Source organism: Hydra viridissima, unplaced genomic scaffold, assembly GCF_058129835.1.
Source record: "Hydra viridissima isolate aposymbiotic clone 2 unplaced genomic scaffold, HvirCarnegie_v1 scaffold_9, whole genome shotgun sequence".
Lineage (NCBI taxonomy): Eukaryota > Metazoa > Cnidaria > Hydrozoa > Anthoathecata > Hydridae > Hydra > Hydra viridissima.
This window is the reverse complement of record NW_028324308.1, coordinates 3,690,282-3,707,646: the sequence shown is the minus strand read 5'-3', so window position 1 is coordinate 3,707,646 and position 17,365 is coordinate 3,690,282. Positions and strand designations below refer to the sequence as shown.

Below are 17,365 nucleotides of genomic sequence, written 5' to 3'. Positions count from 1 at the left end.
AGAAAACGTTATCCAACTTCTTTATACTAATATGAATAGAAAAACAATACAATCATTGCGACTGGAAAATATTTTTATGCAGACAATATAGTGGGAAAAAGTAAAAAAAAAATTTCTTTTTAATCTACATATTAAATAGAAATTGAAAATGCAACATCTCTTGAAAACTCAGGTAATATATCTGAAGAATTGTTTAAAACTAAAACTTCTGATATCAACTCATCATCAGAATCTAACTTTACTTGTACTTCTGAAAAAAGATTCAAAATGTGTAATTTAGCGCTAACCTGCAATTGAATTGGAGTTTCAGATCCATCTGCTTCATTAGTAGTTAATGCTGTTTTAAAGGATTTTCATATTGTAACAAAAGAAAATCCATAAAAAATAGTTGATCGAAGTAAAATAAGAAGAGAACAAAAAAATAGAAGATTACAACTTCAAAGATGTGCAAAAAAATGATCATTTTGAAGTTCAAAGACTATTTTTTAATGGAAAGAAGGATGTGACATTTCATCAGGATAAAAAAGGGATGAAGTATTACCAAAAATGTTACAGAGGAGTATATTGTTACAGTTTCTGAACCTGGATAAAAATATCTGTTTTATGTAAAGCCATCATCTGAAGCTGTAATGAGTATTGCATCAAGTATTCAAACCTTTTTTGAGAATCCAAATAAAAGTTTCATACTAGAGCAAGTAAAGGCTGTTGGATGTGATGATACTGTCACAAATACAGGATTAAAAAATGGTTTTTCAGTCAATTAGATTTATTTCTTGGTCGCTCTGTACAGTGGGTTATATGCTTATTATACACTAATGAGTTGCATCTCCACCATCTAATACAACACCTAGATGGGACAAATCATCCTTCAGGATTCAAAAGTACTATTGAAAAAATGTAAGAAAATTATGAGAGACTATCAGTTGGTTCATTTGAATCTGTTGAAGTGGAACTTCCAAGTATTGATCCAAAAGAATTAAACACGGATCAGAAATATCTTTTTGAGATTTGTAATGGAATTTCAAGAGGTAATATATAATTGTCTTTGTCACTAAGAGATCCTGGAAAGATCTCACATTCACATTGGTTAACAACAGCCAACAGAATTTTAAGGTTATATACATCCACAATAAACCCATCATTAGATCCTAAAATTTTGACCAAGTATATTGTTAAAGTATGCTCCGCAAGCTGGTTTGAAATAAAAATGAAACCAACTTGTATGTATGGATCCAAATATTTCTTTAGAATGATAAAAAAAAATCTTGTTCTTTATCCAACAAACTTAACAATATTGTAGATCCAGTATTGCAAAAAAATGCCTATTTCTGTAACCCTGAAAATATTTTGTTGGCTATGTTAGTGGATAAAAGAATGCAAATTAGAAAATTAGGTTTAAGGCGAGTTATCAAATGTAGGGAATCATATGATAACCAGATCCCTATTCAAACATTTAAAGTGCCCAATCTGAATTTAAATGCTGGGGATTATGTAGACATGATTAATTGGCAAAATCTTAATGTTACTGAGCCTCCCTTAACAAGGTAGATCTTAATTGATAATTTAAAAAAATGATTTCTTACAATTCTGATACCACCGATATTGTAAAGATACCTTGCCACACTTAAACAGTTGAATTATGCATAAAGATTGTATTAAATACTTCTACATCAGTTCGTGGTAATAAATCAAGAGATGGTGTCATTCAAGCTAAGCTAACATCTCAGTGTGTCTTACCAAGATTTGAAACTAAGAAACACTTCATAAATTCATTGAAATAAATATAAATGTCTAAAGGATTTTTAAATGAAATGTTCATTGTTCTTTGTTACCTTTTTTTTACTCTTAACCTCTCAAGTTCCACATTTGGTTGGTTTGGTGGTTTCCATAATGCCATTTTCTTATTTAAATAGGACATTATGGAAGAGTTAGAACAGCATTAACTTGCTTTGTTCAGGATTGAGTTTTTTTTCAAGCTCCTCCTACCACATTTAAATTGAAGTTTTTTTTTATCAGAGTTTTCCTTTGCATAGGTAAGTTGCCTTCAAGACATGACCTTGTACCTAATCATCTTAACAGGGTTAACTAATCATCTTAACAGGGTGAGTAATATGAATTTTTAGGCTAATGGGAACCTCAGTTCTTTAGTTATTTAATAGATTTTTTAAACTAAAAAGTCCTGAAACTTTTTTTTAACAAAAACTTTCAGAACTTTAACTTTAAGAGAACTATAAATTAGGGCCCTATAGAAAATTTACATAACATGTAAGTTTTCTATAGCAAAATTACAGCAGCTTTTTCCCTAGTTTCCCTGTTGGCAACTCAGCTAGTGATTTTAAAAACAGTTTCATTTCATTTTTTATTGGTTGAAATATAAAAAAACATTTTAATAATCAAATAAAAGTAAAAATCAAATAAAAATACTAAAATCATTAAGAGTACAAATTAAAAAAAAGTAAAACCTTAAACAAATTTATTGAAAACATGCAGTAACAAACATAGATTAGATGTTGGGCAAAGCCCCCCCACCCCTTTCCTATTGATAGTGGGGCACACCCAACATCAGAGTTTGAATAAATACTGTTCTTGGTTTCCTTATTTCTCAGTATCATAAATATTTTTACAATTGATTGTGGTATTTGCTATAAATTCAAGTTATATAAAAAATATGCTATTGCTATGAGCAATGGATTAGAGTTGATGTCCTGTGTGTGTTGTGAAAGTAGAAACCAATTTTTCTCATATTTCCTTTTCTTTTTCATAAAAAGTAACACTTATTTTGTGTTTTATTGGGAACTTTACGTTTTCAATATTCTAAGAGATTAAATAGCTTCAAAACTTTATTAAACTAAAAAGAATATAACATTAAAATGAATTGATTTTTTTTTAAAATTAAATCCCATGGAGGAACCTGAAGAAGTCATGAAAACTAGAAAAAAAAAATTACTTTCCTATTCTTATTAATATGCAACTATCAATGCCTTAGGCAAATTGAATTAAAGCTTCTTTTTTTTTGCTATGAAAATCGCTCCACCGTAAAATATATATATATATATATATATATATATATATATATATATATATATATATATATATATATATATATATATATATATATAGTATTGTAGAAATTATGTTAATATTTCCAGTAAGAGTGCTCAATACAGCGTAGAATAAGTAGAGCGAATATATTATTTTGTTATTGTTATTATTATATAAACTAAATAATTAGCTTGGTTTATATTACATTACTTAAAGTTTCACGCAATAGCGATCATCAGATGTTATAAACCGTAAAAAAACATAACGACAAAAAAATATATTTAGTTTATATAATAACAAAATTATATATATATATATATATATATATATATATATATATATATATATATATATATATATATATATATATGTACACCCTAAATTAAACTTAAAAAAATTTGAAGTAAAGATTCTCTCAGTTTACAACCTGCTTTACCTTTAAAATTAGCTCTAAGAGATCATTTGATGCCTTCAATTGATCAAGCAGCTTATCAATTTTTACAACTTCCATTACATGGTTGTCCTATTATAAATAGAAACCAAAGCAAAAAGTAACAGCGTAACTATAAAAATAATTCAGTAAAAAGTATCTTTAGAAAGTAAATCTTTACATTTCAAAGAAATAGTATTAACATCCTTTTTATGTATTAAACAAAAATGTAATCTAAAACTATGTATAAAGACATTAAACTTTTTAAAGATCATAAATCTTTCAAATTCTTAAACAAAATTTTTTTTTTTTTTAATGGGTCCCTTTATATTTGTAGGCCTCTACTGTGGATTTGTGGGGCTCTAGGCACAGCATGAAGATCAACTTCAGTAAAAGACTATGTAACATAAAATTAGTAGAATATGTTCAATAAAATGAATTTTTTGTTAGAATACAGTCTAAAAGATTATTGATTTATAGCAAAGCAGATTATTCAGAAAAATTTCAACAAATTTTAGTGTGCCTACCTTAAAAACATTTATCATAGTATTTCTCCAATTTCTGTCAACAGTGGTAAACCGCCTAGTTAAAAATAAGTAAATCAAAAGATCCTTTTTTTTTTCAAAAAAACAAGCATAAAGAATTAAAAGCTTAATCAATTTCATTTACATAAAAATTTCTCGTAAAATAAACAATAGCTCTAATAAAAAGATAAATAAACAATACAAACTTGCTAAACTCAATTACAGTAAACAAATCCTAGGTTTATATTTAAAAAGATACAAAAAAACTGAAAGCATAAGCAACTCAAAACATTACAAATAGTACTCTAAGTTACCTTCCCTCCTGTGGCATTTGAGTAATAATGTCAGGTGAGCTGAAAATAGGCTCTAAATATAACCATGTAGCCTGCACTTTTAGCCATTGATCTAAGATCTCTTGAATTAACAACAACTTATCTTCCCATAATCTACAGTAAAAAGAACTACAGATTAAACTTAATTCATTTTTAGCCAAAACAAAAGAGGAAATTTGTTTCTAGAAACTTGAACTGTTACTCAATATTATAAAAAAGACGATATTTTTAAAATACAATTGCATATGGTTAAATAACTTTGATAATAGATAAGACAGATAATATCTTTATTTAATAAAATAATTGCTTATTGAAAAACTAAATGAAAGGAGGTACTTTACTAAAAAGATGAGAGGCATACATCAGTGATAATGATATTCAAATCAAGTTGGATTAGTGATTTTCTTACCGTATTTCAGTTTCAAACGGTTTTATAAATGGAGATCCCTTCATAGTTTGAGTTTTAACTATGTGGTCATCTAACAAATTCTGGATTTCATCAACAGATGAAAGGATGTAAGTTCCTGTTTCTCGATAAGAAATTATCACAAATTTTATCTAAACAACATTTAAAACATTAGTAAACCAAAAAATTAAACAAATAAAACCTAATTTAATTTTTCATATAAATGTAACATATTAATCATTAAAAGTATTTTTACCTCGCTCCATTCTCCTGTCATCTTTTTCATTGCTCTCTCCAAAGAAAACTCCTTACTAGCAGCCTCATTAATAAGGCTAAATTTTGATATGTAAGGTTCTAATCTCATATCAACAAACTTCCTAAGATTGCTTTTTTCATCTGCCTGTATTTGATAGCCAACAATTTCTGACATAACTTTCCAATGTCGTTCTCGTAATCCAGGATTAAAAAGAACAGATATCAGGGGTATGTGTTCTTTAAAAGCATCAACTTTTAATTTCATCTGTATAGAAAAACCTTTACATTTTTAACCTTTAGTTTAATATTTTATTATCACACCTTCTACTTATTAATTTTACCTTTGTAGCAATATTTTGTGCTACTGGGAATTCTTTCAATGACTTCTCAAGTTTGTAAAAGTTGCGCCATATATTGTTAGTTTCTTGCTCAACAGTATCTGGATTTGATGAACCAAGTGGACCTTCCATCCAACATTTGTATTTTTCATCAAACTCTGCCGTAGTTTCGTAGAGTTTAAGGAAAGGTGCTAGTTTATTAACTATTAATGTATGAAGAGGATATGTTGTCACTTCCCAATCAAATAATTCTTCTTCTGCGTTTATGAGAGAAATCTTTAAAAAATTTAAATAAATATCAAAAAAATTTCCCTAGATTGCAGAACTTTAGTTTCAGAATTCACATAATAAATTCTACAAACTTAAAAATCGTAAGATATTCTCTAAAATAGCATTACAATATTTTTTTAACCATTACTTTTTCAGAAGCTGTATCTAATTTTGTGTGTAAGGCATTTGCTTTCTTTAAATAGCGATTAATCTCATTTATATCTCCAAGAGTCTCAAACTCTTCAACCTGCTTAAAATAAACATCAAGATCTTCTATAAACTTCTCTCTTCTCATTTTCAGAGCATTTTCATATTGAATGCGATTAGAATTTATAATTGAACGATGCTCTTCAAAAACATCTGGCATCCTTTGATGCCATTGAAAAGGATTGCTATTCAGACGTATATCTGCAGAAGAAAATGTCATAAAGTCTATTAAAAATGTTAGCCTTTCTTTGGCATCAATCAACTGTTGTTCAAGTAAAGTTAATGTTTCTGTTTCTGCCTTTTTAACAAAATTAGACAACTCCATCAGATGATCTGTGCTTATGGGAGAGGTTAGAGCTTTAGTAGTAATATCCTCATATTCTTTGCATAATGATTTGTTTACTGATTGATGATTTTGCATCATTTGGTTAAGCAATTTTAATCGTAAGGTTTCAGCACGTTTGCTAAGGCTGTGAATCAACTCATCACAATGAATTTCAAACATACCCACATTTACAACCTGAAAAAACTCAAATTAAAAAAGAATCTAGAACCTTCTTTTTTAACCTTTAGTAAGAGTAATAATGTATGCAGATTAGCCTTGTTCATTATAGAAACTTTTATCAAATCTACCCAAACTGGATTTTTCCCCATTCTAGAGCTAGGGTTAATCTAAAAATATTTTTTATAAAATTTTCAAAACTTTTCTAGGGACCCCTCAAAGTTCCTCAAGACAACCCCCAGTTTCCTGTTTAAAATAGTAGCAAATTTCATGCATTTATTACAAATTTCATAAATTAACATACACTCCCATCCATAAGTTTGGACACACCTATCGCAACTACAGATATTAAGAGAAAAATGTGTCAGAATAATTTTGATTTGTGACTTTAATAAAACAAATCGACAATTTTATGTTCTTTTATTAGTTTTAATGAAAAAAATATATATAATAGTATCAAAAATTATTATTAAAATAAAATGTTTTTATTAAAATCATCTTTTCGTCAAAATGGCCACCTTTAGCTTTGACTATCGCTTGGCAGATATGTGGCATGTGATCAATCAATTTTTTAAAATATTACTCATCAATATTTTTCCATATGTTTTGGATTACCTTCCAAAGATCATTTTTACCCCTTGGTGGAGTTTTTTGGACTTCTCAATCTAAATGATCCCACAATAACTCAATTGGGTTACAATCAGGACTCTGCAGTGGCCAAGTCATGACCTTCAACAATCCTTCCTCTTGTTTTTCATTTAAATATTGCTTAACCACTTTAGTAGTGTGTTTGAGATCATTATCTTATTAAAACACAAATCGTTTGCCAATTAATTCGGTTCTACAGACTAAAATATGTTCTTTCAAAATCCTTAAATAGACTTCTTTTGCCATTTTCCCAGCAATTTTGGTGATTTATCTCACTTGGCCACCACCGAAACAACCCCAAACCATTACATTCCCACCTCCATGCTTAATTGCTTGCATAGTATATTGCTCCAGTATTCTTTCTCCTACCTGACGACGAATAAATGAACACCATTTATTCCCAATAATCTCAAACTTTAATTTGTCTGACCAAAGTACTCTATTCCACTCTTCTACCGTCCGGTTCTTGTGTTCTTTGGCCAAGACTAATTTTTTTTGTTTGTGGATGGTTGTAAGACCTCGTTTTTTAACAGCCACACAACCTCTAAGCCCTACTTCAAGAAGTTGCCTTTTTACCGCCATTGTACTTATTTTTGTGGTATGATGTTCACTAACGCTGTGCGTCTACAATTTCGTGAAGAATTAATTACTATATACTTATCTTCTTTTTTTGTAGTAGAATGAGGTCTCCCTACTCTTTTATAATCGCAGAAAGACCCTGTTTTCACTTTTCTTTTATTCATTTCACTGAAACAACTCTCTGAAATGCTGAAGCATTGACCAATTTCTTGATTAGAAAAGCCTAAATTATGAAGGGTCCAAATTTCTATACATTTTCCTAAACTTATCTGCCCTCTTTTTACCATTTTAAATAACGAATCTTATAAGAATACTAAAATAAAATAATTAATTTGAAAAAATGAGAAATAAAGTTAAAAAAATTTTCTGACCAAAAATTGATAGTTCAAAATCAATCAAATCATTAATTTTCAAAAACTATAGATTTATCAACTTTTTAAAACAGAAAAAAAAAAATCTTATAACACACTCAGCTTAAAAGTTTAACTAATAATGAGAATAGACAAAATAAAAAGTAATCTTATTTAAAAATTTATTTATTTTACAATACAAGTGGATATTGCTTTAAAATGTTTCTGTTTATTTTATTTTGTAAATAATAACAAATTTAGTAATGTAAGAATATATTTCTTTAAAAAACATCTCTCTTAACTATGTTCTCACAGTACTTTATGATGAGACCAATGTAGACACTCTTAATAAATTTTATTTATGAGTTAAAATGCGCTTTGTTTATTTTTGGTGAGTCCAAACATATGGACGGTAGTGTATATAGACATGATTTAATTGCTATAATTTATTCCTGCTTACTACTAATAGTTTTTTTTCAGCAAAATAAATTAAAATTAAAGTGTTCACAAGAAACAGTAGAAATTGTAGAAACTATACACAAGTATTTGCCCACCAATTCCAGATATTTGTCAGATATTGTTGACCAGCCTTCACCATCATACTATCGACCAGCCTTTACAGCCATCCTCAACACCAAAACCTCTAACTCATACATTTAATATTTTTTGGATTTGGTTTTAATTGGACATCCATCACCATCTATAACTTGTTCCAAATTACTTGATTCCAAACTGACTTTGGAACTTTTTTTTTATGCTACAATGAAGAAAATGTCTGAGACCATATAACAAATCAAGAGATAAGGAACACTGTTATTGAGACTGTTTTAACTTTCTGGAGCATGGCATGCATCAAGACAAAGACAAAATGAAATTTGGTTAAATAACATTTCTCTCTGGAATTAGTGAAACAGGTTGTTCAACAATAGAAAACGCAAAAGTCTTTCTGGTATAAAATGTGGCAACTACTTAGATATCTTTTTGATCTTGGGTCTTCTGAAGCTACACAAAAATTCATGACATACAGACTTCTGTAGGCCCAAAAGAAAGATGACAATATTTGTTTCCATTTAGATCAAAAAAGAGGCAGATTTTGTTGAGATTAAAGCAAAAATGTAAGAAGTAAAGTACAATAAGAAAACTAAAGTTTGGTGATAAAGAAAAAGAAAGGGTAGAAAAAGATAGACAGGATGATTAGGATGATGTGGAAATGGAAGTTAATGACAAATAACAATAGTGCTGCTTTAGAAGTAGATTTCTGTTCAAAGTGGGACTTAAATCATGAACCTCCAATATATAGATGATCAGAATTCGTTATTCTGCTGGGTGTTCATACTTTTGCTGATTCAAAAAGAAAGACTTAAATCAACTCAAGATTGGATCTTCTAGAAAATTTATCTCAGTAACAATCTTGTGGCATAAGTATTTGATACCACAGTTAGTAATTTGTTGCTAAATGCAAAGAAGAAAACTTAGGGCAAAAGTTTCCTTCAATTGCCTGTTGACACCACATTTTAAAAATCTTTTTCAGAGAAGTTTGGAAAAAGTTATAATATAAATTACCAAAGAACTTTATCTCCATTTATAGAGACTAAGTTCTTTGGTAATTTTAAAACTGCCTAAACTAAGATAGTTGTCAATTTGAAACTTAGATGATCAAGGCACCTGGTTGTAAAAGTAAAAGAAAGAAAAACTTTTTTTTTCAGATCATAAAGTTTTTTTTTGTTGATACATTTGCTAATTAAACAGAATTCTAAGATATTTCCAAGAGATGACTACTATGAATGTGCTGATAGCACTCAACATATTAGGACAAACTCCACCGTGTGAAACATCAACATACAACTCTGTTGATGGAATGCAACATTTATGCAGGAAAAATGTTCATGTTTTCTAAAAAATGCTTTATTAAAAGATAACAATCAAACTTTTGAGAATAAACAAACTACTTTCTCTTTTCCATATACAAGCTTAAAGAAAATCTAGAATTGGTGCTGATGAACCTGTGAATGTAATTCATCCACAACATAATGGAACAAAAAAAAAGTTGCTGATGTTATTCTTTCTAACCACTAATTGTAGAAAGTCTTAACATCAGTTTTGGAATAGCCACACATCATTTTATTAAAGTTGATATTTTAGCAAATGTTATCTAGTCTACTTTTGATTGATCTCTTTGATTTAAATTTAAAATATGGGCATTAACTTAATGCATTACAACTATTTATCTGTGTTTAACTAAAAAAGATAATATTTTAAACAGGAAATAGTGGCGTGTCTGAGGGGCTTTGAGGGAGCTCTAGAAAAGTGACTGAAATTTTGAAAAAGATGATTTTCAAATTTTCACCTTAATACTAGAATGTAAAAAAGAATTTAAATAAAAAATATAGTTGGCAGAAAAGAAGCTGAAATTTGGTATCCTCAATTCATAACAATATGAAGTGTGGATACCAAATCATAACAATATGAAGTGTGGGTACCGAATCATAACAATATGAAGTGTGGACATGAGTTTTGATTTTTAAAAAATTAAGCAAATGTAAGGACCTTTTTAGAATGCTTCTTTAATTTAAGGTTTTAAAAATATATAAAAGTTAATAAAATTAAGTCTGATACTTCTCTTGATTTAATGTTAATGTCACAATATGGGTAAAACACAAATCTGATAAGTTTTCAGAAACTTCATTTAAATTGTTAAGCTAAAAAAATGAGCACTTCAATATTTACCAAAAAAAAAGCACTTCAATATTTTTATAACATTATTTGTAAAAAGAAAGTTTTTAACCTGTACAGATGCATAAGATATTTCTTTAACTAACTCATTGTATTTTTTAACTTCTTCTACAAACTTTTCAAAAGTATGATCTTTTGATAAAAAATCTGCTACTTCTGCATCAGCTTGTTTTGATATCAAACTGCTGTACTTTATATATAACTTTACATGCTCAAAAGGGCCATAACTTTCATCAGTTATTAATTTACTCACTTTTGCCTTTAAATTGTTTATTATATTGATACAAACTATTGGCTTTAAAAATCTGTTCTCAACATTTAACTCTGCATAAACCTTTGTTTCAACACGTGGTATAGACATAATTGCTTTAAGCATTAAATCAAATACATTTAACAAAATCAAATTAAAATCATTAAAGTCTGGTTCAAATTTAATTTGATCACCATCCAACACAAGGCGGATAATGAAACCTGGATGAGAGAATGGCTTAGCAAAAGAACTTTTATTTGGCATAAATAGCTGGGTATATTCTTCTAATGAAGATACAGCTAGACTTTGGAGCTGGTTAGTCATTAAAACAGCCAATGAATTAAAGAAAGAATAAGCAAGGTCAAAATTTTCAGTTTTAGGTATAAGGTTATGCTTGATAGCTTGGTAAAAAATATTCTGGACATCAGGATACCACCTCAAAAAAAAGAATATTTGTAAAAAAAACACAAAATATAATACAGCAAATAATTAAAAACAGTTTTGAAAAGCCATAGCTAAAAAAAGCAATTAAAGAGAATGCGATGTTAAAATTTACTTTTTAATTTTATTTAAAACAAAAACAAGAAACAGCTACAAGTAACATCTATTATACAGCAACTATTAAAAATAATTAAAATAAATTACCATTTTCCAAATATTTGTAAAATTTATTTTTCTGACATATACTTAATGAAATAAAATTTGGCTTAAATAAAAGCAAAATAATTTTTTTTGCAGTGCAGCCTTCACATTTATACATAACAAAATATATGTAATAAATACAGTTTATTTGAAAATTTGATTATTTTTAAAGGTATATTGATATACAGGGATGCCAGGCTACAACCTTGAAAATATTTAAAACACCTTACTTTTTGAGTAATGTCATTCGGGCGTTTTCAATACTTGTCATCATAAGATTTTGAAATAATGACAATTCCAAAGCCTCTTTTTTTTGGGTTATAGCGCCAACATCAATTAAGAGAAAAACTCTATAGTAAAAATATTGTTTTAAATCTCATAAATTTAAATTTAAAAGCTTGAAGACAAAAAACAATATCTCACAATTGCACTTTAAATTTCAAATTAGTTTAAAAAAAATCCAAAATAATATTTTACCCATAATTGTGGAACCACAAATTCAAAACATCAGCCATTGTTGGATTGGTTATATGAAGATTATTCATAATTAAATGGAGTGAAGAGGAGAATATTTTTGTTTTCAACATCCGAAACTCTGACAACCTTATGAAGTATTAAAATTATTTTATACAATCTGCATCATAAAGATTTATTATAGATTTTGTTAACAAAATAAAGTGTTTATAACTACAACTTATTTAGTGAATGTAATTATTTTAAGGTTCTTTGTTTCAAAATGAAACTTACTCTAACTTATGAAATAAAACTTCTTCATAAACAAATTTTTCTTTTTGTTGAGGATCTCTTAGAACAAAATCAACTGCAAAAAACAACAAGAATACTAAACAGAAGTTTAAATAGTCAAAAAATAAAGTTTCAGAAATGCATTTAAAACTTTAGAAATTTTTAAAACACTGTAAACAGATTATACTTAGAACAAACCAAATTACTAATATGCTAATAATTTAACACAACATAAAAATGTAATATAAGATACACTCTATATTTTCATGAAATGATAAAAGATATTCTGTTAAAAAATCATAAAAGATATGACTAAAAAGTTAAGATGTTAAAGTTTTGAAAACTGAGAGAGTATAAATTAAGTAACACTTTTTACATTTTTGTTAGGTTTCCCTGGTTACTAGATATAAAGATTATTACCTATTGCTTTTTTCACACTGAGCAGATAATCCTCACGAATTTCATCAGACAACTTTGCAATATATTCAGAATGGTTAATCTAAAATTTGAAACTTAACACAAGTAAAAGTACAAACCCTGAATGTATTTTGAAAAAGTCATTTAAAATGTCACAAAAACCTTGTATGAATCAGGTACCAGTGCTAAAACATGTTCAATCCAAGTGTCTTCCATTGGGGCAACATTTTTTGTATCAATTCCATTGTGTATATAGTAGTAATAACGCTAAAACAAATCCAAAATCAAAACATTACCGACGCAAAAACCTAGGGTAGAAGAAAATGAAAGTTATTTATTTTGTTGTTTCTACACTAACTAGACTCTGTTTTTTAATCTTGTAAATGTTATAAGTAACTATTTTACTAAAATGTCTTTCTCAGCACTGGTAGGTAATTCTTTACTACATTGACTAAGTTCTTTATTAGCAGAAGTAGAATCTCTTACTTCTTCACTTTGCCTAGAGTTTAAGTAAGATAATCATGATTAAGAATATCGGGGAAAAAAATATCAATTTTTAAAAAAGTTGTAAAAAAAATACATAATAATAATAATAATAATAATAATAATAATAATAATAATAATAATAATAATAATAATAATAATAATAATAATAATAATAATAATAATAATAATAATAATAATAATAATAATAGTAATAATAATAATAATAACAGTAATAACAATAATAGTAATAACAATAATAGTAATAATAATAATAATAATAATAATAATAATAATAATAATAATAATAATAATAATAATAATAATAATAATAATAATACTATAATAAAATAAAAATATTTTTAATAACTTGCTTTAAGGGCTAATATAAAAACAAAACAAACAAACAAAATTTAAAAACTACAGTTTTTAAATGCTTACATAATAATGTTCACTAAAGCATGTCTAAAAGCCTGTCTGTCTTTTTTTGGAGAATTCTGCAAAATACTATGTCTTTGCTTGCTTAAAGGTGTGTTAATGATTTCACTTCTTACAGAATACTTTGCAAAATTATTAGAGAGGTCATCATGAACTTTCTTACTTGTATCTTTAAGTAGTAAGAGAAATATGTTTTATATAACTGATTATATAAACATGAACTTTAATTAACAGTTAAAATAGATTTGAAATTTTCCACATACAAATTAAGTTCGACACACTGCTTTCATTTGAAAATTCCAAGTCATTTTCAACTTTATTTTGAAGCCATACTGGTATGATTCTGGTCTGAAATATTATATATATATATATATATATATATATATATATATATATATATATATATATATATATATATATATATATATATATATATATATATATATATATATATATACACATACACCCTTCCACATATTATATATTTTTTATTTCAAAGTATACATTATATCATTATATTTGAATATTTGTTTTTCAGATTTGCTTTTTTAAAAAAATCTGCTTGAACTTTACAGAGAAATAAAACAAAATGAAAGAATAAAATAAATTAAACTGGAGTTCTAATAAAAGCAAATAAAGTTCCAGATGGAAAGTTATACCTTTTTTTTACATATTTGTTCCTCCACTAATTAACATGATAACAAAAGTATCAGAGAAGAAAAGAAGAGGCAAAATGAGAAGATTTAGCCTATTGAAGACCAGAGATCTGAAAGAAATATGACCATGATTATATAGTGTGATAAAGAACTTGAATTTAAGGCTTAGTGAAGGCTAAAAAAGTTTGAAAGAGTTTAGTATTTGAATGATGAGAAAAAATAGAGCCAGATAAAAAAAACCCTGAAGAAAAAGAAGAGGACCATGCAAATTTTTAATAGATCACAGAAGCTCACAGATAAAAATACAGACAGAGCTTAGATTGGATTAAGTAATTTTGAAGATGAATTAGATATTGAAACTTGTTTTGGTGTTGTTAACGTAATAGATCCATTTCATGCAAAAAACACTGATTCTGAAAATGAGGTATCCAAATAAAAAAAAATCATGAAATTTTTTTGTTTTATGTGAAGAGTAGATCTTAATGAACTAATTTAATTGCATGAAATTAGTTTGTTAAGATCAACTCTTTACTTTTGTATCTTCACAAAAAAAAGATACAAAAATGAAGAGTTTAATTATACTTGTCTTCATTACTTTAAAAATGTAATTAAACTTTGGAAGAAACAACAAGGCAGGAATTTGTTGATATTTTTAAAAGAAAGAAACTGATAGTCCATTTTGATATCAAACTAGTTAGACAGCTAGATGAGGAAAACAATCTGAAAGTTACCTGTGAGAAAAATACAGTAAGTATAATCAGTCCAGATTTGCAATGTAAAGATGATTTTTGCTTGCCATAGTGCAAAAATTCAACTAGATCAGAGCAGACTTATGTAATCAAGTTCTAGATGGTGCATGTGTACTTTACATATATATATCTATATATCTATATATATATATAAATATATATATATATATATATATATATATATATATATATATATATATATATATATATATATATATATATATATATATATATATATATATATATATATACATATACACATGTATATGTGTATATTTCAATATGTACATACATACATACATACATACATACATACATACATACATACATACATACATACATACATACATACATACATACATACATACATACATACATACATACATACAGTATGTAAAAAAAATAATCACAAACTTAAAAAAAAATCATAACTTTAAAAATTGCATCAAAAAAATGAGTTGTCCATTATAGCCATAATATATGAATTTTTTCTCTTAATAGATATTAAGAGAAAAAATTATTGAAAATTATACATACATAACTTTTTATAAGTGAAGAGAAAATCACTTGCTGCTGCATTTTAATAAGATCAAAATATAAAGTTGTTTGTTATTACATCATTAAAAATATTATTGAATACTTTTCATTTAGATAGTAAAAAAACTGCCAGTCTTCTTAATCACAGAAAGCTTTACCTGTGGTAGGCTGGGTAAATGTTTTACTGGAGAATTTGTTACTTTGGATTTGTGATTGTTTTGCATGCTAAATGAAAAAAACTTATAACATTTGAAGAGAAAAAAATTTAAATTTTTTACATTCTTTTTACATCAACAGAAAAATAAATATTCAATATTGAACTAAATATAAAGCTTGTTTAATTAATACATAAAACATTCCTTTAATTCATAAAAAGGTATGAAAAGTAGAACTTTGTTACATCCATCAACTGTTATATTTTTCCTTATTATATTTTTGTAAATGTAAATCTTTTAATTTTTTTAGTTTGCTTTTATGTACATTTCTAGGTGTAAATATATGAATACACATACTATTTATTATACCTTTATTTTATATCTCTCAAATCTAATTTATGTTTGTTACTATAAACATTTTATAAAATTCTATTTTTACTATGCGATAAATTTATTTTTAACGTTATTTTTAACGTTGTATTTATTAGTTAATCACTACTAGCAGTTATTTGTGTTTTGTAAAATTCTTGTTAACAAGAAATAAACTGATATGTTAATATTGATATACACAAATGTAGTCTTTTAACATAAACTTTCTATACGTGATTAGTTATGTACCTTTCGAAATTACATATGAATACAAAATGTGATAGAGTCAGATATTGATAACAAATTTCGTTAAGTTAAAAACCCTTTCTCCAAGAATTTTTTTTTGTCGTTATTAGGATTGAGGTTGCTATGGTTTTAAATGAAAAAATGTTCCGTATTAATAAGCCGTTTCGCTTGAGACTAAAACTGTAGCAGCTTCCTTTAAATAAAAGTTTCTGGTTTAAAGATTTTTTTTTCCTTCTAAGTTTACTCTAAAGTAAAAATGAAATCTATCAATCAACATCCATATATTTCATGTTCATAAAAATACTATTTGTAGTGAAATTAACATTATCAACGAACAATTGAAATCAAAAGCCGTCAAATTTTTACAAGAAATAAGTATTTTGCAAATATTTGAACGATCTACTGTTCGTTCAAATATATGCAAAATTCATATTTCTTATAACATAGTTGAATAAAAAGTAGAAAATGTGCAGGCATTTTAGTATTTAAAGTCAACAACTTAAGTTAATAACTCTTTCCCGATATTTTTTTGGCAAAAAACTTTTTCTTTTATTTAAAAAAATGTCACCTGCAGTTGAAAACAAATTTTTAACTTCTGCAGATTATGGCGATGTTGTAAGAAATCTGCTTATCATTTTTGCCAAACTTAACTTTGTTTTTAATTCTGTATTCACTTCAAATGCTTTCCGAAATTCTCAACACCATAAAAACGTTGGGCTTTTTAGGTACTCTTAAAGGTTCTTTGTAGATATTTATGATTGTTGGTCAAGTACGGAAATCTCTCAAGCATTTAATAAGTTGAGTTCTAATGCGTTTGTGGTAGTGTTTTTCACTTCCAATGTCAAAATTTAGTACTTAGACATTGCAAGTGAAAAATACTACCATAAACATACATGCTCAATCCAGCCAATGAATACCATTTAAATAACTTATCGCTTAATAACTATATTTGTTAAATTACTTATTATTCAAATACAACTGTAGTTGTTAAACTCTCAATACATTATCGAATGTCATTTTTAATTTAAACATTTTACTTTTATGGATTACATTTATACATTTA

At 26.8% G+C, this 17,365-nt stretch overlaps 1 protein-coding gene across 11 annotated transcripts in view; it reads right to left on the bottom strand.

Annotated features, from left to right (window-relative positions):
- The window catches only part of LOC145186060 (dynein axonemal heavy chain 7-like), a 50,969-nt gene extending 34,531 nt beyond the window's left edge, over window positions 1-16,438 (bottom strand). For 5 of the 11 annotated variants that reach the window (XR_016455348.1, XR_016455349.1, XM_090096988.1 and 2 more), the window contains exons 1-18: window positions 16,306-16,438; window positions 15,691-15,757; window positions 13,854-13,938; window positions 13,594-13,759; window positions 13,075-13,168; window positions 12,832-12,936; window positions 12,673-12,751; window positions 12,256-12,328; window positions 11,986-12,111; window positions 11,739-11,858; window positions 10,669-11,302; window positions 5,746-6,324; window positions 5,331-5,603; window positions 4,991-5,254; window positions 4,738-4,886; window positions 4,311-4,442; window positions 4,000-4,054; window positions 3,479-3,565 (exon numbers count right to left, since the gene is read on the bottom strand). Coding sequence is in view for 9 of the 11 variants with exons in the window: in XM_090096988.1 (XP_089953114.1) it covers window positions 3,479-3,565; window positions 4,000-4,054; window positions 4,311-4,442; window positions 4,738-4,886; window positions 4,991-5,254; window positions 5,331-5,603; window positions 5,746-6,324; window positions 10,669-11,302; window positions 11,739-11,858; window positions 11,986-12,111; window positions 12,256-12,328; window positions 12,673-12,751; window positions 12,832-12,936; window positions 13,075-13,168; window positions 13,594-13,759; window positions 13,854-13,938; window positions 15,691-15,756 (3,087 nt within the window). In the remaining 2 variants the exon portion in view is untranslated. Of the gene's footprint in view, window positions 1-3,478; window positions 3,566-3,999; window positions 4,055-4,310; window positions 4,443-4,737; window positions 4,887-4,990; window positions 5,255-5,330; window positions 5,604-5,745; window positions 6,325-10,668; window positions 11,333-11,738; window positions 11,859-11,985; window positions 12,112-12,255; window positions 12,329-12,672; window positions 12,752-12,831; window positions 12,937-13,074; window positions 13,169-13,593; window positions 13,760-13,853; window positions 13,939-15,690; window positions 15,758-16,305 lie in introns of those variants that run through there. The other 6 variants (XM_090096995.1, XM_090096992.1, XM_090096990.1 and 3 more) reach the window with 6 other exon arrangements.
- Between the last annotated feature and the right edge of the window lie 927 nt (window positions 16,439-17,365).